Source organism: Mugil cephalus, chromosome 20 (assembly GCF_022458985.1).
Source record: "Mugil cephalus isolate CIBA_MC_2020 chromosome 20, CIBA_Mcephalus_1.1, whole genome shotgun sequence".
Taxonomy (NCBI): Eukaryota; Metazoa; Chordata; class Actinopteri; order Mugiliformes; family Mugilidae; genus Mugil; species Mugil cephalus.
The window spans coordinates 6,906,249-6,929,060 of record NC_061789.1 but is presented as its reverse complement, the minus strand read 5'-3'; the positions used below and the strand labels follow the sequence as shown (position 1 = coordinate 6,929,060).

Sequence of the window (22,812 nt, the reverse complement as noted above, 5' to 3'; positions counted from 1 at the left end):
TAAAATGATATCTTGTATCTTAACTCTGACACTCTGCTCTCTTCTAATGTCCTCCTCGTTTCTGTGTTGTGCTTTAACCTGAGCTGTTTCACAAGGTTTGTTGTGTTGTTCCTACGTTATCTCGATTGACTGAACTATTGGAAATATCGATATTTTGATGTGGGCATCGATTTCAGAGCATAAAGACTTGGTATCGGAAGTATCGACATTTCAGGATCAATCCACACATCACTAGTCCCATGTGCATTGCAGCATCTCGTCATATTTAACTGTTTGTGTTTTGAGCATTTCCTGTTTTATTTTGTAGGTCGCCAACTCAAAGTACACTGATGTGTCTCACCTGTGCCTTATTGTTCCCTTCCTATTTTCCCAGTTCGTCTTTGTGCTCCATGTCAGGAATGTTCAAGTGTGCCTTTTGGCATTCCTCGTTTTTGGAGTGAAGACTTTCTTTCCACCTAGAACGTTTAAAAAAGAGAGAGAAATGACTGAAAACCAGGAGCCCAATCACTCCTGACAGATGCCATTTAAATGTTGTAGGTAATAAGCAGGTGGTCTTTCTCAAAGGATAACCCAATCAAACCTTACTTACTAGTCTCATTCATCATTACTTTACATTTATTTGATTTATTTGATCACTTGATGATGATAGACTGATTGCTGCAAAAAACACTTTTACTTTGTTACCATGGTGCGGGTTTTAGTTTGGTGGCTTTTACGTCACATCTAATCTCCCACCCAGAGCACAGCAGGGTTGCATCTTTAAACACATGCAAATGGTGCCTGAACGCGCCACGGCCGAGGTGATTGGCACAGGTGTGTGTAAGACTGGAGGCTACGGATTTACTGCACAGGAAATGGTGGGCAGCAGGAGGTTATGACACGTCATTAACGCACACACATGCACAAACACAGTGTTGAGTCGCTGTCAGGAGTGACGCTGAAAGCAACATTGTCTGCATCATATGTGTTTCCTTAATTTCAGGTTGTGTTCCCTCTACCAAGTGGAATAAAGTGACCAACTCTGCTCAGTAGAGTCAACTTCATCTGTGTTTTCATTACAATATTTTTTGCAAAATATTTCTGAAATTTCCATTCAAAGGTGTTTTACGAATCAAGTCTCATCTCGTAATATCCCATAATTCTCTTGACTTCTCGTCACACCAGACTTCACTGTGAGGCCTTCAAATGAACTAGTCACATGACCCCCTGCACCATCTCCAGTGAAATGCGAAAAAAGTGTTTCCGTTGCACTTTTGCCTTAAACTTTTACATCCATACGTCTGAAAGACCACCTCATGAGAGCATAAAAGTGTTTTAGCTTTAGATATTTGAGAGGGTTTTCGAAATGTAGGCGTTTACATTACCTTCTTTTTTTTATTGCAATATTTAGGTTTTGTGCATTTCTAGGGGGAATGGAAACGTAGCAACTAGCTGCAGCGACAGCCGAGGAATGTCAGAAACATTTTTTAATGATGTATTTTGCCACATTGGGAATAAATACGGCTTTGTCTACAACTTTAAGGGAGTTTTCACTGTATTGTACTCCATAAATCAGTCAGGTCTTCTTCAGTCACCAGATAATTTCTTCTTCTTCTTCTCCATCACTGGCGTCTAGACTCACAGGGGTCTGAGGTTTTGTTCTATGATACCGTCGCTCTCGGAGTCTAACCGCAATGAATGTCACTCAATGAATGTTCTTTCTTCTTCATCTACTTGATCTCTCCTTACTGAACACTTTTCATTTGCAGTTGTTCTGCCTTTGATCCTGGGCTTAGCTTTAGACACATGGTGACAAGTTACGCCACTGGTCCTTTGCACTGGAAGGGGCCTGTGGAGGGCTTAGGGTGCCTTCCCTATCTAAGTGTACCAGGGGACGCCCAGGTGGGAGCAGGTGGACCCATAATTCGCTGGATGGATTGAATATCTCATCTTGTCTTGGGATCCCTCAGTGGGACCTGGAAGACATTGCTAGGGACAGTTACGTCTGACATACCTTCTGCCACTGAGACCATCCTAAAAAAAAAAAAAGGAAAACTTAGCTCCTATTTTATATTTAGTTATGTTTTTGAAAGGGACTTTATAAATGGTGGCAGATGCTTTGATTTCAAGGTCCAGGTTGTTGGGTTTCTCGAAGAGGTTCGACCTCTCATCCCAGTTGCTTCTTAGGATGAACGTGATTTAAAAAATCTTTAAAAATCCTCCCATTCAGAGGCATAACTGGGAGCATCTCAAAAGACAGCATCACCAAAGGACAGACGGTGATTGATATAGTAGTGACTGTGAATTCGATCCTGGAGGGCAGAAGCAGAAGCAGCAGACTGTGAGATTGTGATTGCAAGCCGGTATTTCAAACCAATTAACACCAAGTTATCATTATCGTCATGCCGAGATAAGTGTCTGTACCCAGGGGTGGGGCGTGGTGCATATGTAGTCGAGTTTGTCCGGGCACGTCTTGGGTGCATACCCAGGTTTGCTTACGTATAGATGGTGTATGAGCTTTAATCATAAAGAGCTCGAACCTCTGATTTAGCCAGCGGCATTCATTGAAAGTGAAGGTCTGTATTTTATTTTACTGTTTTTGCAATTCTGAACCCGTTTACTGATCAAGAAAACATTCATACAGGAGTTATTGTGGATATTATAATGAGTAGTGAGAGGGCACGTGAGGGGAAAAAAGACAAATCAGTTCAAGTAATTGTTTGATGATCTGCAAAATATGCTCATTAACTTCCTTGGCAGGAGTTATATGGATGACACACTTGATGACACCCTCAGGGGCTAGGGTGAACTTTAAGCTACAACCCACAGCAGGTTATCTTAGGTTCGTCTAGCTTAGCTTAGAGGCCAGAGTCTGAGGAGTATATATGTGTCCCAGTGGAACTCACTATGTTTATGTCGAGCTCAGTTCTAAGATTTTCCAAATGAGGTGACCAGCCACAACATTATGACCGCTCACAGGAGAAGTAAATAACATTGACCATCTTCTGGGAAAATTTTGGACCTCCTTTGGTATTTGTGTAGATGTTCCTTAGACATGTACCACCCACCTAGAACAAACCAGGAACCCTCCCACCCCTCCAGCACAAGGTGTTGACCTGTCCTCCAGATTAACTAGATCCAAGCCTGATCAAGTATCTGTGGGATGATCTTCAACCCACCAGATGTCAAAAGACCACTCTACTAACAACATCCTGTTGCCAGATACCACAGGACGCCCTCAGAACATGTCCACTTACAAGGGAGACCTACGCACTATTAGGAAGATGGTCAGAATGTGTATATAGTAGAGCCAGTTCTAAATAAATCATCCCATTCTCAAGCAATCTTCATTTAAAGTCAACAGAAGAAGATCCATATCAGACAGAGAATAGAATAAAACTGAATAGAACGGCCTGAGTCACAGGATTTCTGGATATTTTTCCTCGTGTTGATGATTTCTCTCAGCAGTCTGGCAGCAGCGCAATGCTCATAGTTTCCATCCTCAGTCTGTCTGCGTTGTGTGTGTGTGTGTGTGTCAGGGGAAGGGGGGATGGGTTTGATACTCTTTGCATGTTGGGAAACAGAGAAAGTAAGAGCGACAGAGAGACATAAAGTGTGCTGAACATTCTTCTCTCTCTCTCTCTTCCTGGCTGCACTGAGTCACTCCTCGGCCTCCTTTTCCATTTGTTCACCCTCAGCTGGCTTCCTCCTCTGCCCCGCTTCTAAATCCAACCCATCCTCTGCCTGCAGGACTTCTCCATCCCCATCATGCTATGTCTTCCAACCCTTCTGCTTCTTTAATTGTCCTCTCCTGCATCCCTCCATGCATGGAAACCTCCATTTGTACGGCTGCTTCCGCGGCCGAGGCCGACGTGCCAGACGAACTAAACTAAACATTGGTAATGTTTACTGCGACCGCGCGATTGGCTCCTAATGAGTGATGTCACTCGTGACTGGAGGGCCTTCCTTCTGCTGACGTCGAGCCTGTGAAGCAGACGCTGCCTGTCTCCCTGTCTGACTGTGGTTTGCTTTTTGAAAAGAGCCTACAGCATCTCTCACAGACACACAATTCACTCTGTAGGTTTTCAGAACATGAGCGGCATCAAACACATGGAAGGAGATGATGTGGGTTTCACTTTACCTTTGCTGCAAAGTTACTTTATTTGAATTGATTAAATATTAGACGTGCCACATTAGACGTGTGTTTAAATACACACTTGGATATGAATATTTAGCAAATGGAAGTTACCTTGTAAATGAGGCAATGGCAAAGACCTTGAAGTAGAAGTCTGAAAAATTAAGCCACAAACTGTAGTTCCTCAAATGGGACAATGGGTCAGTCCTCATTAGGAATGAGCAAAGATTTTATTGACACTTTACTGAATTTCTAAACAAGAGATAGGAGCTTGTGTAAAAAAACAAATAGGAAATTGGTCACTGGATCCTCACTGGATCCTTACTAGCTGAGACTTATCGATAGCTGCACTCGTTTGATTGTCGAACACATGGCACTTTTGGTATTTAATGCGGTGCGTCGTCGACAAATGCTTCAGCATGTTGCTGGTGATGGTGTTGCTGCACAAGTTTGCACATTGCGCTGTTACAGTTCCTTCTGGAGAAGTGAAGCTAAACTTTGGAAAGTTTCAGTCTCTCCACCATCGCACCTTTGTAGTCGTCATGTAATGTGGATAACCCACTTCGACATAAAGATTCTTCTTCTTCTTTCTTTTTATGACAGTTACCAAACACCTTTAAGGTGCATTACTGGCACCATCTGGATAGGGACCTAAAGATTCGGCACAAAAAGTATCGATAAGGGGGATCGATAAGCACGAAGGCTAATGATGTCACTGAAATGAACCAGTTGGAACCGGTTATTTTAAAGTTATACACGCCCACCCCTAGTCCTCATAGATCTTATCCAGTCCACAAGCAAATACCAAAAAGTCTATGCAGACAGAAAGCAATTTTACTTAGTAGACTTATCTGTTTTGCAAATAGCTTGTCATGACCTTTTTTCTCTTTTTTTTTTTGTGGCTGCTCGCACTTTAACTCATGCTTGCTTTCCACAATGTTACTACTGTTGGTTTTTGTGGTTTTTCAAGCTACAGGATAGGTCAAGATCACAGCATGCATTAATTACAGTGCATAATATTATGAGCTGTGTTCAATTGCTTCAAGTCATGTATTTTCAAAATAGTTTCTTCTCAAAGAACTAAGTAGCCTGTATTAGCTCTATAAACTTGAGGTACATATAGTTTCACATATCAGACACGTTCCAAATCTCGTTGGCATGTGCATTGAAAAATGTACTTGAGAACACTGGAAGTTATCCACAAATCATCACACACATGTATGAATCAGGTTTTTAAACATGGAACATGTAACAGGAATTTGAAACTTTTCTTCTTCTTTTTTCATAAATTCAGAAACTGGATACAGCACATGTGTGACGTAGCCCCTGCAGACAGCCCAGCAAAAATGAACACTCATTACATATTCTTGTTAAGCAGTTGCACACTTTTTCTTTCCCTTCATATTTTCGAGCCAGACACAATTAGTAAGAGGAGGAACACAGTTGTTTTGAGTTTGAGTCGGAATATCCTCATTAGCATTTGCCAAGAGGGAGGGAAACCGAAGCAGCTTAACCCAACAAATGCACATTTTACAGTGAAGATGGGGCATGACTCTCACATAGTAGCTACTTGCTTCTAAATTCAACGTGAAGGCAGCCTCAGGGCTGTCATTTAGCTTTCTGAGAGTTTGGCCACTTTTTCCGTGTTGTGATTTTCGTTATTTCTTGTGGTTAGCGAGGCAGCAGGAAGCATTTGCCGCACACGCATACATGTAGATGCCAGACATGCTCCTCAGGACTGTCTGAGTTTACCTTGGCAACACATCAAAAACTCACGATATGTGTGTGTCTGTTTGTGAGCTGGAGCCTGTTTGTTTGTGTAATCAGTGCTTGACTTTTACTGCTACCCGCAATAAAGCTACTAAAATCAGAGCTGCCAGTAATGTAGATAATGTATATGCAATTCTTATTCCATTTAAGAGTTATTATACTCAACTAAAAAGTAGCAGCTTTTTTTTTTTTTTTTTTAGGGAAAGTTGCTGCTGCGCTGAGTTCAGATTGACCTCATTGACAGAGAGAGAGTGGGACAGTAACACAGAGGAAGAGTAAGAGAAGAAGACGAGGGAGGGCGAATGAGTCATACATGTGGACGTGGCTTCCCTCTCTCTGCCTCTTTCTCTCTCTCGTTCCTCTTTTGCTTCCAAAAACCGAAGCCTTCAATTATCTAGCAAAGAAAGAAAGAAAGAGGGAGACGTTCTTCCTCTCCACGCTGCCTCTCTCTCTGCCTCTTTATCCCTCTCGCCCCAGGAAATGCCTTTATAATGTTCTTTAAACCTTTTCTGACTCTTTTTGAGCTGCAGTTCCATTAAAAGGTGGGCCTGAAAAACCAGGTGGCAATAGAGAGTTGACGGCCTGGCCCCGCAGGCATGCACAAAAACACAAGCAAGCGCTCAAGGTGCTGGACAGAAAGCGCAAACTCTATCCTCACTGTGCTCACTTTTTTAAATCATAAAAGGTAAAGCATCACCACCACTACTTTGTAAAGCAGAAAGATTCCAGCTGCAAAGTAACAAGGTCAGCCCTCAGAGGGGACTGTGTAATCCCTCCTAGATCTAGTGCCTTTAGTCAACTGTACTTTTCTGCTTCTAAAGTATGGAATACAATACCTAGTGACATAAGAAACTGCACCTCTTACAATACATCTAGTCTCCACCTGAAGGACTGAGTTCTGAAGGACAAAATATCATCATCTGCATCTGCTTCATAGCGTGTATGTTGTTCCCATTGTCATCTTTTGTTGTGGCTGTTGTATTTGTTTTAGTTTCGAACTAGCCTAATGGCTAATGCCTGGTTTTTAGTGATGAATCACTCTTTTTGTTTCGATTTTACCAAAAGGACTACAGTTGAAAATTAGCCAGCTGTCTAACACCGGCACATTTACTATGAAGTTGATTAATGTGCAACATCCTTTTTAAATAAATAAAAACATAAACATAAGTGTCACATACTATATAATAAATAATAAAAATAATCACTGAACCTTTGAATTAACATTAAAAAATGTCTCCATTTCTAGACATTTGTGACAAGATCTTGTTTTTTTGGGTGTCAAAAGTGATGAGAAGGTGGAGCAGGGAAGACTGAGAACCCTAGGACCGAAATTAAAGTAGTTTTTATCACTACAATATGGTGGGCTTGAAGGTCAAAACACAACGACTTTTCAGAAAACGCAACATTACAAGAAACACAACATTACAGAAAATACAACAACATTTCCATATTCTGAAATGTCCTTGTGTTTTCTTAAATATCGTGTTTTCTGAAATATCATGTTTTCTGTAATGTCATTGTGGTCTCTTTAATGTCGTTATGTTTTCTGAAATGTCGTGTTTTGATCTTCAGGGCCACCATACTATAAAGTACCAAAACATTATGTTAACCTGAACTATTTAACAATGTAGCGGCAATCTCATTGGTCACACAAAAAAACATCATTAGCTCAGCTTTAAACACTGACGTTAAATGACTAGTAAGGCCATGTACTATTATCATAGCAATACTACGTCTTCAGTAGTTTCTAGCTAGCTTTGTTAGCAAGGGTCATCTGTAATGCATGTTAACTGTATAGTCTTTGGTATGCCAATAGTGACTGATGAAAACCAGGCTTTAAAGAAACCAATTCATTTTCATGAGCATTAATGAGTCAAAAATAAAAACCTTTACGTCCCAAAACAAGTTAAAATTTACTATGTCTGTCCGCTAATTATACTGGTTAGCCGTCTCGGTTCAGTCTCATTGCTACGCTCCACTATATTTGACTACACATGTTGCTTCCTTCAAATGGAACGTGTGAACCTGAGGTTACGACACTGATAATCATCTACACACACTGGCACTCATGCTCTAACGTTGATCAAGAATGCAACATTACCACCTAGAAGTCGCCTAGGTTTAGCCTAGCTGGCAAGCTAAAGACTAGGTAGCATCATGTAGGGAAATGTAAAGGTATAATGAACACATTATAAAATTACAAATTACAATATGACAAAATTGAAATTGCCATTTACTTCCATCATTTCTGAAAAATTACAGCAAAAATGTTACAGCTCGTAAACACAACTCTTATTGAACTATTCTGTTGCGAATACCACAAGAGGGCGCTGCTAATATGGACTCTTCACGTGAACACAGTAAGCTAAGCTAAAGCGAATAGACTGCCGGCTGTAACTTCATTTATTTTTTAGAACACAGGCGTGACTTTACCCGGTTACTTTCATATTCTTTTGTCATACGTTCATCATGGACAAGGGTATTGATATTTGATGTGTCCATACAGGCTTGCACAGCAAATTTAGAGGGTTCTGTGCAGTCACGCATGAGGACCGACAATGCAGGTCAGTTCCTGACACGCTCACGCATCCAGGTGAAACACATGATTGTTAGGTGTTAACCTCCCGTTCCTACCAAACACACACACACACACACATGCAGTAAATCACTATTAGCAGGAGGCCCCTGCACACACACATAAAACCCTAAAACCCTGTCTTCTCTCGTCTTTGCCAGTAGCGTAAACTTCAAACCTCCAATAGCTTCCGTTCGTAAAGAGTTACAAACACACACACACATGCATGTTAACTATTATTAAGGCAGTAATGAGAAAGCAGTAGGTAGGCTAAGCTTTTCATCCTCTCACACACACACACGCACATACACACACACACACACACACACACACACACACACACACACACAAACACACATGCACAGAGACAAGCTGTCTTGCTGTGTGTGATGACAGACAGCTGTGCGTTCAGGTTTTTACAGCCTGAGAGGAAGTGCAAAGTCGACAGCAGAGCAACATCAAAGCGGCTGCTACTGTACAGGTAAATGCTGCTTAATCCAACACACTGATGCTCCATTTAGTTTGGTCAAAGTGAAATCTGCTTCCATTAAACTCACTTTAACGGTTTACAGTGACGTGATGTGTACCGTCTTCTGCATTGCGTCTGCTGTCTGCTTTATTCTCACGAAAGGTACTGCATGATCCTACACTGTCGACCTCTGACTAACCAGACATCCTCTTTCACATCGCTCCCCAGTAATTAGAAACTATGTATAAAGTATAAGTAGGATATGTCGCACACTGGTGCTACAGAGTCAATGATAGGCCTGTTGTAGTGCGGACCAAAGCTCTAGAGAGTAGTACGTCACTTGCATTTTGAAGCACATTCACACCACGGGGACCAGGAAGTGACGCCATGTTTAAAATTGGTAAACCTCTTGAGAGATTTACCAGGTTCTTAGGGTTCGACAAGTCTGATGTGCCCTTCCCTAGGAATTTAAATACATGTTGGAGCTCATGAATCTCACAAGGTGTTTACCAGAACTGAAGAGGAAGACAAGTAATGTGTAGTTTGACCGATTTATAATCCCATATTCCATCAAGGGATGCTACGGTATTAGCCAAGGTGACAACAGGCTACTGCTCTGGGGCCGAAGCTCCTCCAGCCTCGTGTGTGTTTAGTGGTCTTGCTCGCATTTGCTTGTTGCAGCGTCCTGGCTGCACTTTGACTTCAGCTGAGATCAAGAGGACTCACAACTGTGTGTGTGTGTGTATGTGTGTGTGGTTTCAGCCGAAGCAGCTCCACCCTGCAGTCTGTGTCTCGGCTAACTGACCACAGCGCATTATGAACACGGCACTGAAGGCAGTCAGACCGAAAGAGAAACAGTCAGTCAGTCAGTCAGCCAGTCAGCCAGTCAGCAGTCACAGCAGCAGCAGCAGCAGAACGGGGAGTAATCACCGCTTCTATTTCAGTCTGTTTGGACAACTCACTGCCTCCAAACCCACGTTTCTTGCTGCCTTTGCTTTCCATCTTTTTTCTTCTTGAAGTTTGAACTCTCATCTCACTTTTGGTTTTTCATCCTCCTCTTTCTTCTCCTCTTCCTCCTCCATCAGTTCAACCTTCCTTTGTCAGCTGAGAAACCATTGACTTTATTGTACACTGATCAGGCATAACATTATGACCACTAACGGAGGAAGTGAATAATTTTGACCGTCTTGTGACAACTCAATGTTCTGCAGGGAAACCTTTGGACCTGGCATTCATTCTTTGTGGATGTCACTTAGACATGTAGCACCCACCTAGACCAGACCAGACACCTCCACCACATAGCAATGACACTCCTTGATGGCAGCAGCCAAAAACAGTTTGGGAACGACTAAAAAAAAAACAAAACATGAAGAACACCACAAGATGTTGACCTGGCCTCCAGATTCTCTGGATCCCAAACTGATCAAGCATCTGTGGGATGATCCATCCACAGAAGCCCCTCCCCTCAAAGTACAGGACCCAAAGCCCCTCCCACTTACTATGTTCTGTTTCCAGATACCACAGGTCACCCACAGAAAGCCCACTCTAAACAATGAGACCTACACAATATTAGGAAGGTGGTCTTTATGTCATGTCTGAACGGTGTATATCTATGCATTGGAGATTTCAATAAGAACAATAATATGTAAAAATATATGTATTCTTTCATATTCGCCTCCAATTAAGGTTGATTTAAGGTTAGTTTAGTGCCATGACCTTTTTATGGGTTTACCAAAAGGAAGGAAGCTAAATACAATCTGAATATATCAGAGGTTTGAACACAAAGGGAAAAGTACAAAAGGAGTTAGTCAAGCTAAACCCTCCAGTACCCATTCACACACACCAAACACACACATATGCTCTACATGTTCTACACTATATTCAAAGTCTTGGATCCAGACTGCTGAGATAAAAATATTTGTATATGAGGGGTTTTAAATGGCTGAAGGAGGGACAAGCCAGTTTGACTTCTTCTCAAGTTGAGCCAGTGTGGGACCCGGAGCCAAGCGGGAACTAATTTGAGAGTGTTAATTGTGTTGTTTTGTGAGCTGCACGGATTTTGAGGAACATTTAGTTCTTCGGGCATGCTATACTGAAAGCTCTAAATGTAGTACTATTTTGGGGAAAAAAATAAAAAGAAGCACAAATATGTTAAATTCCACAACTGATCACATCATCCAACCAATCACATCGGTGGTGGAGGTTGTCAGACATCCTCGTAAAAATTCTGTTTCCTGTTCAAACATTTCCACGCAATGATTTATTGAGAACAACCGACTCTTCTTCCCATCCATTTCTTCCATTCATCCTCTCCTGCTACCGTCCCTCCGCATCTCCCCTCTGCAATTCCCCCCCTCCCGCCTCTGCGTCTCCACACGATCTGGTTTTTAACGATGCAATCGAGAGCTAAAGTGAGGAAGAGCCCCACTTCTAGGGGGGAAACAGCTGGGAGGAACACAAAATGAAGGTTTAAGACCCCACCACCACCACCACCGCCTAACTCTGAACACTCCCCTAACCTGTCTCTGCTGAATGACAAGCAGCAGAAAGCAAGTGGCGTAAACACCTGGACTGACAACAGCCCATCAGTCAAACGCGTACTATATGTCTGTTCAGTAGCAAGATGCTAATTATAGGTGTAGTTTTGGGCAAAACATCTGAACTCCCATTTTCATTTTTTGTATTTTATATTGATAACCCCATTCAAAATATTTGCAGTCAATGTCAAGGAGCTAGACCTTGTCTTCTGATTGCAACTTTGTTCGACAAAATCATACACAAGTAAGTTAATGATCACAGTTCTAGGAAATGCATGACTGCACTGACAAAAAACCTAGTGCTACATACCTTCCAGAAGACTGAGATTATCTTCATGAAACACAGCTTTAAAGGCTCTTAAGGCTCATTTAAAGCACTCAGGACATTTCTACTTCCTGCTCCGCTTTCAACAATGGCGACTTGAAGTCAAGTCACGCAAATGTTCGTACCTCTGAACCTCGTCAGTTATCCTGTCCTCGATGTGGTCCAACTTTATTGATCCTCAACGATCAATATGAAAACGGCAAAGATGGAGAAGCAGCCGGAAAAACTAAAGAGGAAACGTGCTACGCTATAGCTACGCTATAGCTGCGGCTCCACTTCGGGTCTCAATCAATGGTGGAGCCGAACCCGAATACGGTATTCAGAAAGGGACAAATAACGCTATTTTTTTTTAATACTTTCCAAGTTATTTGTATTCAAAAAGCTGGACTGAGTGATGTTCAGGAGTCAGGGTGAAAAGCTTGACGTAGGTTCTGATTGGACGAAACACGACTTAACTGGATTATTATTTGTGTTGTATAGATTTTTTTTACTTTAACTGGGTTGTGGAGGCAGCAAGTAACTTTTGGCAAGTGGAGTTTGATCCCGTTACGTTGCATTAGTATTGACACATCTGCAGTCAGGTTCTCTCATGTTAGCATTCGTCTGTTAGCATTCACCTCATCTAGCATTTGTTAGCTTGGTAATTGCAAACTATTGTCTATTGGTAATGGTAAATTGTCTTGCTTTTAAATAGCACTTTTCTACCTGTTGGTAGTCAAAGAGATTTACAGTCACAGATAGTGTGTTCAGTGTCTTGCGCAAGGATACTTTGGCGTGTGGTACATTCCAGGGATTGAACTGCTAACCTCTCTACCTGCTGAGTCACCCCTGTTGTCACCCACAAGCACCAAATCATCATCACAGTCATGTTCTGCATCTTTAAGTCAGCCTAAATCACCTCTATTAGCTGCATTTAATGCAAAACATTAACCAATATTGCATATACATCTATAATTATTATAATTACTATAATGGCTAATTACTTATTTTTACACATGCATATTCTAAATTAAAAGTTTAGTCAAGGTTTTCTTCTTAAATCTTCGCTATTTGCTCCATTTTCATATTAGTGTTTTGAACAACATAATTTTTAATTACAAACTGAAGGTAGTCTTTGGCAGTCTGTATATTTAAACATCAAGCAGTTTATAATGGAAACAATGTTCTGTAAATGCACTACAGTGAAATTCTTTTAGCTCAGTTTTGGTCTACACCACTTGTTGAGATGCTGAAAGTTGTAAACTGTGCAGCTATTTAGAGTACCTTGTTCACTAAATGGTCACTAACTTAACTAACTTTTATTACCTGTGGTTGAAAACCAAGACAATAAGCTGTGTCTCTAGAAGTTGTTTGCAGTGTGTAAAAAATCCATATCACTGTACATCATAATCCTGCAGCGTATCTCATTAGATTACTGTTATTACTCTCTGCTCCTCAACAATAACCACTTATTTTGTAAAAAGATAAACAGTGGTGGAATACTGAAGCATGTCCTAGGATCTCTGAAATTACATAATAAGCTTTCGAAAGGATTCATGGCTGTGAAAGACACATACAAAGATATGATTCTGCACAGGTTAGACTTTCTACTTCTATCCTGAACTTTTATCGGGCTACTGTCATCTGAGCCTATTGGACGTTCGCCTAGAAGAACTGAGACGTGAGCCATGAACTTTCAGCCTCCAGTGTAAAACAAATCTTCCTCTCATGCAGGGTTTTGATCAGGGTTTAGATGATCATCTATCATATTTAGGAATGATTTCAAAACAAACAATAGCATTAGATCTTATTTTCGGTGACCGTGCAGAAGGTTTTTGAGCCTCTTCAAGATTAGACTATCTTGCAGATGATCTACGTTTGCACAGATCCCCTCGCAATTAAGCTTTTATTAACTGATCTTTTTTCCTCTTCAACTCGTGCTTCTGTTGGGTAACCTTAACAGTGTCTCTAAAACTGCAACGTGTAACTTCGGATGGTCCAACCAGGTATCTGACTGCCAAATTGTTTCAGTATGTAAAAAATAAAAAAAATAAAGAGGAAATAACCAAGGGACTCTTTTAATCACTCATCACCTGAAGTAAAGGTTAAAGCTGACCAACACAAAAGTTCCAGGTGAGAGTTTGGTTCTTTCAAAGTCAAAGAACCATTATCACAATTGCAAGAACTTACCAATAATTATTGGGTACATCTCAATAATTAACGAACAAATTGTTTTAGCTGCTAACGCAAATCATTTTCTAACCACTCCATGAAACCCAGCAGGTGAAAAAGTCTTCTTGAAGCGCTTTACTTATGGCATTCAGCCACAGTCACTTATCTGTCTGTCAGCGGTAACGGTAATAGTACAGAAACACAAACACCGCTAATGACAACAGCAGTTGTTCCAGTAATATGAGGCCTGAGGAGAAAACACGTTCGACTTACAGCTTCTCGGGGAGCATCAAGGTTGTCATTTGTCCATTTGTCTGGAACAGACAGGACGCTGTGTTGGGGTGAGAAAATATTCAAAGAATCTCCCAAGTCAATCACTGTAATTTCTGAACACGCTCACAAAAGCAGTGGGTTTGGGGATGGGAGTCAAAGGTCAAGTTTCATGTGTTGTATGACTTATTCCTTTAACATAATGCAGTTTTATAACGAACAGTTCTGTGGACCGAGGACCCCAAACTGATGGAGATATTAAGTGGGGACCCCCTTCCTACTATATGTGTGGTATATTAAACTCTGCCTTTTAAATATATATTATTATTATCAGTTTTGCATAAAAATATTAAGATAACGTCTTCTGCCTCCATTTATCTCTTTACTAAAATATGCTAGTAAAGATGACAAATATATGTTGCACTGCTCCTATAAATACTGGATATCTGGACGGCATAAGTCGGCCAGTGGTTACACGACACACACACTATAGTCTGTGTTCATTATGTATCATGGGTTCTGTAAGATTTTTTTATTTTTTTAAAGCTTATCTTAAGAGATGCTGCAAAAATAAAGCCTGAGTCGTTCACCTATTATGATACATGTGAGGAAAATTACTTGAAAACGTGGAGCAGTCTGTCAGACTGAAAATCGCTGCCCACTCAGGTACTTTTCAAGAGATTTTCCATGAAAAAGAATTTGACTCTTCGTCTTCTCAAAGACACCCAGCCAAAATTTCCTTTCCGTCTCTTCAGTTTGTGCTTGCGTTGCAGAATAAGGACAGAATGATGTGGACAGTTCTTCATGAATAAATCCCTTAATTTGATAAATGACATGAATATATATATTTTTTTCTGCACTTGCACACTGCTTTCGGTATATGTACTGTATTTATTCACATACAATGCATATTATGTGTAAATCAGAAGCTTTCTTGAAGAAGGATAAGTTTCATCTCCATTTATTGCCCAGAATGAAAAATGAATATTTAAAACGCTGGAAACTGACTGAAAACTGTAACAGACTCAGCTACAGTTTACAACTTTCAGTGGTTCTTTTCATAGTCTCCATATGGCTTGATACCGCAGTGGCTAAAAGTAGAATTGATAAAAAAAAAAAAAAGGAGAACTTTAATGGGCATTGCACACAAGTTACAACGACATTATGTTTGGCAGCAATCTCCAGTAACAGTTTGAAGTCAGGTGCATGCCTATTTCCTGTTAAGTTCCTCAATGTTCAGTATTTCTTGATTTACTGTGATACAAATAAATAAAAGCTCACCTTGTGGTGAAGTGATGGATTGTAGTTTTAATATTCGGCAGCATACTGAGTTTTAATATAGATACCTACAGAAGACGTGTCAAGTGCTTGGGGTTCAAGCTTTTGACAAGAGTTTGAAGATCTCCTTTCGGTAGCCAAATTTCCACTTTGGGTCAATAGGTTATCTCAGCTAGGACTATGGTGAAGGAGTCGTCGTTGCTGTCATCTTCCGCTTATCCGGGTCCAAGTCCCGGGGGCAAATCCCCAGGCGCTCCCAGGCCAGACGGGAAAATAATCCCTTCATTGTGTCCTAGGGTGAACCCGAAGTCTAGTTCTGGTGGGGCATGCCCAGAACACCTCTAACGGGAGGCGTCCAGAAGGCAGCCTTCCCAGATGCCCAAACCACCTCAACTGACTCCTCTGAACATGGAGTATCAGCAGTTCCTCCTCCCGAGTGTCCGAGCTCCTTACCCTATCTCCCAGCCACCTCGCATGGGAAACTCATTTCGACCGCTTGTATCTGTGATCTTGTTCTTTCAGCCATTACCCAAAGTTCATGACCATAGGTGAGGGTTGGAACGTAGATCGAGTAGTAATATGAAAGCTTTGCCTTTCGGCTTAAGGAGTGAGAGTTACAAATATAACTAAGGTTTATTGAATACAGTCTGGTGACCAGAAAGGAACTCATACTACCAACAGCACAGCTTTTCTTTGTTTGAGAGAACTAAAGGAAGGAATGAGACACTGTAGGATATAATTGTGATCATACATATTGAAAATTAAAGTTGAGTTACTCACACTGCTTGAAAGAGGAGGCAAAGGTTAACTTCTTCACACAATCAAACATTTTCTGTGGAACAAAGGGAAACAGATGTTGAAAGGCGATCCATACACACCAGCATATCATCAGCATATAGTGAGATCCTAGATGTACTCTTCTAGCACCATGCGCTGTAGCAAGAAGTCTTATTTTCAGTGGCTCAGGTGAAAAAGTATTATTTAAACATGTCCCACATTCAATGGACAACTCACCTATTCAATCTATGCACTATTCACGGTGTGTTAAATCACATTTTTTGCTCAGATCGCTCACTGTCGCTTGCCTTTTAATAACCCACCTGATTTAGATGTAAGATAATTTCATTGCCCAAAGCTTATTGGCCAGGAGTCTGATCTTTAACTGGATCTTAATGAGTTTCCCTACTATTAAATAACAGCTTTACCTCAGTGTCTCTTTGCCTCCCATCTGACCCCTTTAGGGATAATTAATATCATTTCAATCCCTTCTTCCTCCTGTGCAGGAATCTCAAACATTTCCATTTGTTTTTCTCCAGCTCTGCTCTGGCAGGGAAATGTTGGAAATTATAGATTGGAACTGAGAGATCACTCAGTCTTTATTCCTATATGACTTTGCAAGCACGACTGTGCTTTAATTAAATCCTACTTATATGTATGGAGTGTTTCTACATTTGTACCAACCTGACCCTTCAACATGCCAAAGTTACACCCCTTGAAAGTCTGCACCAGCCAATTTCTATACAACTAATTACTCTCTGATGCATGCATGCAATGTCTGGTAGTATGTACTTGTGTGCAATCAAAGCCATTATATACATTTTTAGAGTAAAGAAAGAAAATGTACATGTACTCTTTAATTTGGGTCACATTATGTTTTGGAGGAAAATGGCTCAATCATGAGATCAGTGAAAACAACACAAAGGAGAAATATGCAGTTTATTGTGCGGAATCACGACCAGCATGACCTTTTTGGTGCGAGTTGAGAGCGTATGCGACTGAGCTCTTAAAAGAAAGCTCCACGGCATATCTATAATTCTAACTGTTTTAATCTGTAAAACCTACAATTACATCTCTTCTAAGTTCAGTTTTGCGTAAGGTCTCGGATGCATTCACTGTCGGTTCATTCCAAACATCATAGAATGTGAAGTTTTAATCTTTAAATACTGCGTTCAGAAACAAGATGCAGTGGCTGCCTCCACGCTTCTGTAATTCGTGTTTGGCAGACTGATCTTGTTTACTTGCACGCTTTGTTGTTAAAACGCATGTTCAAGAAGTGAATCAATAAAATGTAGTTTTTTAATATTTGTGTTCTTGTATTGAAAAGGTAAAAAAAAAATTTAGCTAGTAGTTTAGCTAGCTTGTTAAGAAAAATGCTGTGCCATCACTAACTATTACTTCCCTCTGGCTTCCTGTCTCTTCCCTTCTTTTTGACCTCCCTTGATGCCAGTTTGATGGCTATTGGTACATATCAAGGTACCAGAACAAGATAAGCTTAGCTTAGCTTAGCTCAACGACATGGGAACATTAAGCATCACCACCTTCCTGCATGTGCACACTTAACTAAATAACATATAAATCTAATTCTAAATAAAGTCAAAGTTGTTGTAACAGTTGTTTGTGCTAAGCAAAGCTAAACAACTTCTGGTCTCTGCAACTTATTTGCTAGACTTTTGTTGCAACTTAAATTGCTTTAGCAATGACCCAACTGTAAAGGCCTATGTCACGATTCTACCGCAATGCATGACACAAATGTGTTTGAAAATGCACTTTTACCTTTATGTCAAAATATGGGGGAAAAAAACCTGAATGTGTTGCTTTTAGAAGTCGTCAAGTTGAGATTTTGAGGTGAGCTGCTGAAATGAGGGCGATATATGTTTTTTTCATCAGAATCATTGGAAAAAGACAAAAAAAAAAAAAGAAAGAAAAAAAAAGCTGTGTGTGTGAATGTGTGAGTTTGTGACGCCCCGAAGATCCAATAGGAGCTGGAAGCCGAACTGGGGAATGATGAGGTGGCGCTTTCCTCCCTTTCTTGTTCTTTTCTGCCTCTCTTTCTTCCTGAAAGACAGATTGCATTCCATCCTCTTCCCTGTAAAAAAAAAAAAAAAAAAAGAACAGGCAGACACATGGATAATGTGAAGGTATCTGCAGAGTGAGTGTGTGTGTGTGTGAAACAGAGAGAGAGAGGGAGAGAGAGAGAGAAAGAGAGGGAGAGAGAGAGAGAGAGAGAGAGAGAGAGAGAGGAGGAGTGAATTAGAGGCTTCCTTGGCCAGCTTCAGACTGTGCAACGTGTCTGCTGCTGGTGGATCAGATGGCAGAAAGCTGCTGCTGTGCGTCTCCCTGCAGCTCATCTGCTCCATAATGTCTGCTTTCTGCTTAATTACAGCTCACCTGCAGCCGGGCCGGCGCTGCACATAGCCTGCTGTGGTGGTGGTGGTGGGAGGGCACTAGAGAATCACCCATATAAACCTTTATTTGGACTGGGGAGGGGAAAAATGCCCCTGACAAAAAAAAGGGCTTTTATTATTTAGAGCCAATAACAATCATAGTGTCTGCAAACCCCACAATTGTGCAGGTATTTCAAAACAGAGGCAGTTTCAGGTCGCTGCAGCCGCTCACTAAAAAGATGCTAACATCTGGTTCGCTCATAAGTATTTTTTTTTTACAGTCAGCTGCTTCCCTCAGCCAGGTATCCATTTACTTATCTATCTATATTATTTTAATGCGCTTCGGTTAAATCCAGCTGAACGGTAGCATTCTCAAAACTCTATAGTAGTCCATAGATGAACTACAGGTTTTAGCAATCTAAGTTTATCACGTTAATCCATGTGTCTAATTTAAAGTTTCCACTGACTGAAATGCCTCCAGGATAAGGTCAACGGGAAGGCCAAAGCCTTTTTTGAATCCTTAGTCTGGTCACGTACGTGGATGAATCTGGTAAACGCTATTAACTCAGAGAACCGGCTTTTGGAATTTGTAGTTTTGCACTAAGATTCTTCAATAAGCAGAAACACGCAGTTTCGGGTTCAAATTTCCATCACTAATTTGTGTCCCGGCAGTTTATGGTACAACCCAAAAGCGACGCTGCAATGTCTCCCTTGAGTCTTCCCAAGATCGTTCCATTTTTTTTAAATGGCATCACAAACTTCTCCTCTATTGTAGCTGGTATTTAAATATGGTTTTGCACTTTTGTGTTTGGGGGAGGACCATAAGCCCAACACAAGAATCTTCTATTTGAGTTCAGAAAGATGTGGAGGTGAAAGAGTTCCTGAAGCTACCCCACCTTCCAACATCCAGCTGGGACGGACCTCGAATCCTGCTTTAGCTCGGCTTTTGACAGATCAGATTTTTGGAGCTAATATTAAGACAGCAGTCACAAATTTCCCCTCTCAATGTACCCTTGATATTTGCCTTCCCTTAAGAAACCCTAGTTTCTTGCAATAATCCACAGACACGTTTATATGACTTATTGTGATAACCAAGTGGAGGTGTCATGCTTGGAAGGGCACTTAGATCTTAGTTAATCCACTGATAAAAAACACTAAATACGGAAACATTTTCTTGAGTTTTCCTTCCACCCATTAAGTCAAATAGTCAGCCAAGTATGTTGCCTCAACAAGATATCGGGTTAGAAGCATCTTAATCTTTGTTTGAGGCCAGAAGCTAACAGCTGCATTAGCTGCTATTAGCTTAACACACACTGGGATCTCAGTTGCATCGTGGGTCGTGTAGGACGGAGATATCGTGGACTACGAATCCTCAGAACAAACAGAGCAGTGTCAACCTCTTACAGATGTTCACTTTCAATGGGTCGCTGATTGAGATCAAAGTTGTGTCCAAAACATCTGCATGAGACACATGAGACAAAGTTCGGACAATGCCGGATCCTGCATGTCCCATAATGCAGCTTGATTGAGTCCGTGAACCAAGACTGTGATCCAGTCTGTGCAGCAAGAAAACTAATGTTTTTTTTTCCTCACGATGTAAGAAAGCAAAGCAGAAAATATTGATGAGTATTAAAATAGGTGAATAAATGGGTTTTGTCTCCCTGCACAAATAAAAACCATGTGCGTCTCCAGGTGAGTCTCCAGCCGTGAACCATCCACTTTAATCGGCGCTGAATTAGCAACGGAAACAAAAACTAAGCTAAACCTACAACCTAACAACCTAAAGGACTGTAGAGCCTGCAGCAGCGCTGGGGCCACGTTAACACTCTGACAGCAACAAACACGTTGGAAAACCAAACTGTGGCAAATCTGCAACCAGGACCTGATGACACCTAGGACCATTTAGAAGTACTAGACTAGAAAATTAGAACCACGAGCCTGAGCTGAATGCAGACAGTCTACTTCAGCTGAAATCAAAGTGAATCAGGAAGTAGACCACAACTAGAAATAAAATGTGGATTAAACCCGAGGCTGCTGGAGGAGGAGATTCTCCTCCGACCCTCTGATGCTCCTATGGATCAAGTTTCCTCCTGCTTACTTCACCCCCCTTCACCTCCTCCTCTTTCCTCTGATCCAAACTCCAACCCTTCTGCTGTGGAATTATGGAAGGAGGGACCTCTGTTTTTTCTCTCTTCCTTTTTTTTTTTCTTTGAAGGAGGCGTCCATTCTTGTCTTCCCTAAACGTGAGCAGCGGCAGCGGGGTAATGAGGGTGCGCCCCCCCCACTCCTCCTCCTCCTCCAACCCCCCCCAGCCAGTCCAGTCCCCAGTACCTCCCAGTTCTTCAGGCACCCATATAAAAACCCTGGTGGAAAGTGAGTGTAGGCAGTAGGGAGTTTTCTGCTGGGGTCAGGAGGATTGTGAACCGACGAGCGGACCCTGCCCCAAACACCCGTGTATGAGTGGAGTGTAGCAGAAAGAAAAAACATCCCCAACTTTTTTTCCTCTCTTGCCTCAAAGAGTCTACATGTCTAGTGGCATCTAGACATGTTCAGCTTTGTGGATTTGCGGCTGGCGCTGCTGCTCGGCGCAGCAGTGCTCCTGGTCAGGGCGCAGGGCGAGGACGACCGTAAGTCTCATCACTGTTTACTGGAGCTTCTCGAGCCTTTTTTTTTCTTATTTTTCTTTTTTTTTTTTTTTTTACCTCCACTGGGTTTTGAAAATGGATTTTTCTTCTCTACGTGGCGGGACGGCTGCTGGTGTCTTAGGCAGAGGAGGAGAGAAAGGAAAAAAAGTTTGAACTAGAAATAAGAACTTTCATGCGTTGTGCTCCTTTGGTTCCATAGATTTAGATAGATACAGGCAGACAGATGGATAGTGCCGCTGTGTAGCGGCAGTTTAGACAACCCTGGGCGTGCGTAATGCATTGGGCATCTCAAGGAGGCCTAGGTCTGTCCTTGTGTTTGTATAAGTCTGTCAACCCCCACCACCACCCCATCATGCGTGCATGCAGAGCGAGTTGCTGCAAGTTTTCCATACTCTCCTCTAGTTGAGGTTTTTCCAGCCGGGACGAGATGAGATTTGACCCATCCAAAAAAAAAAAAAAAAGAAGAAGAAGTTCAGGTCCTCTATTTGGGCATTTTACCAATTTGACACCCTTTAACTATAACCCAAAGACAAGTTGCAGATTTGAAAAGCCAGTAAATTGCCCACTTTTGGAGAAATGGCTTACAGTAGACACATCTCAGTGTGGTGAAGCCTATCACAGGCCTGACTGATGTGGCAGGGTAATTTGTAGCCTGGGGCCAAGTGCTGAGTTGGACAGGTGATATATGAAGAGTCACACAGTGAGACAGCAGAGAGGTGAGCAGCAGGCGTAGTCTTGTCTGCTGGAAACTTCTGACCTCCACAGCCTGAGACAGCATCCACGTTAAGATCTTTTAGGGGCTTTTAAAAAGCTTGAGTGTGTTTGAAGGTGGTTATGGAGCAGTCTCAGAGACAACTACCTCTGTTTGGTTTGTCTTCTTCTTCTAAGGAGACAAAGAAACCCTCAGCTCTGGAAACAGGAACCAAAAACAGCAAAATTCCATTTTTCCAGATGTTCCTCTTGTCTGGAAAGGACTCAGCTGCCTTTCTGCTTGTCTATCTGAAGCAGATGTGCTTTGGCCCTTTGAGTGGTCCAACAGCGCCACCCAGAGGCTGCTCTCGACACCTGCAGACACTTATGGCCGCCACGTCCCCCACGCCAACTTTTTCCTCCTCCTTCTCCTCCTCCTCCTCTACGTCTTTCCACTCATTTTTTTTTTGTTGCTTCTAATTGCAAACACATGTGGAGTGTTTCCACCAGCTGTTGCCAAGCCGACAGTCTGCAGCTCTGCTGCTGCTGCTGCTGCTGCTTTTCCCCTCTGAGCTCAGCACTTTGGCACGCTAGGAGATTTATAAGCCCTCTAAAAGGAGCCCCACTTTGGTTTAGGTTTTGCTGAGAAATTCATACCAGCAAGAGCAGCAGCAGCAGTGATGTAGATCAGAACGGAAAAAGTGACTCTGGCCTGCAGCTTGAAGTGAGATCAAATCACCGGGAGTCTCTTTTTCTCTGCGCGTAATCAGCGTCTTTCCGTGCGTAACGATGGTGCGACCTGACCCAGAGGCAGCGCGCCGGTG

At 41.8% G+C, this 22,812-nt stretch overlaps 1 protein-coding gene and 1 long non-coding RNA gene across 4 annotated transcripts in view; one reads left to right on the top strand and one right to left on the bottom strand.

Moving 5' to 3' along the window:
- Window positions 1–365: 365 nt before the first annotated feature.
- LOC124998141 overlaps window positions 366–22,812 on the bottom strand; it is a 22,919-nt gene continuing 472 nt past the window's right edge. The window contains exons 2-3 of the long non-coding RNA XR_007111027.1: window positions 16,270–18,355; window positions 366–455 (exon numbers count right to left, since the gene is read on the bottom strand). This is a non-coding gene — a long non-coding RNA (uncharacterized LOC124998141). The remainder of the gene's footprint in view (window positions 456–16,269; window positions 18,356–22,812) is intronic.
- The window catches only part of col1a1a (collagen, type I, alpha 1a), an 18,412-nt gene continuing 16,626 nt past the window's right edge, over window positions 21,027–22,812 (top strand). For 2 of the 3 annotated variants that reach the window (XM_047572331.1, XM_047572329.1), the window contains exon 1: window positions 21,028–21,280. In XM_047572331.1, the coding sequence (XP_047428287.1) occupies window positions 21,199–21,280 (82 nt within the window). In that variant the 5' untranslated portion in view covers window positions 21,028–21,198. Of the gene's footprint in view, window positions 21,281–22,812 lie in introns of all 3 variants that reach the window. The other variant, XM_047572330.1, reaches the window with a different exon arrangement.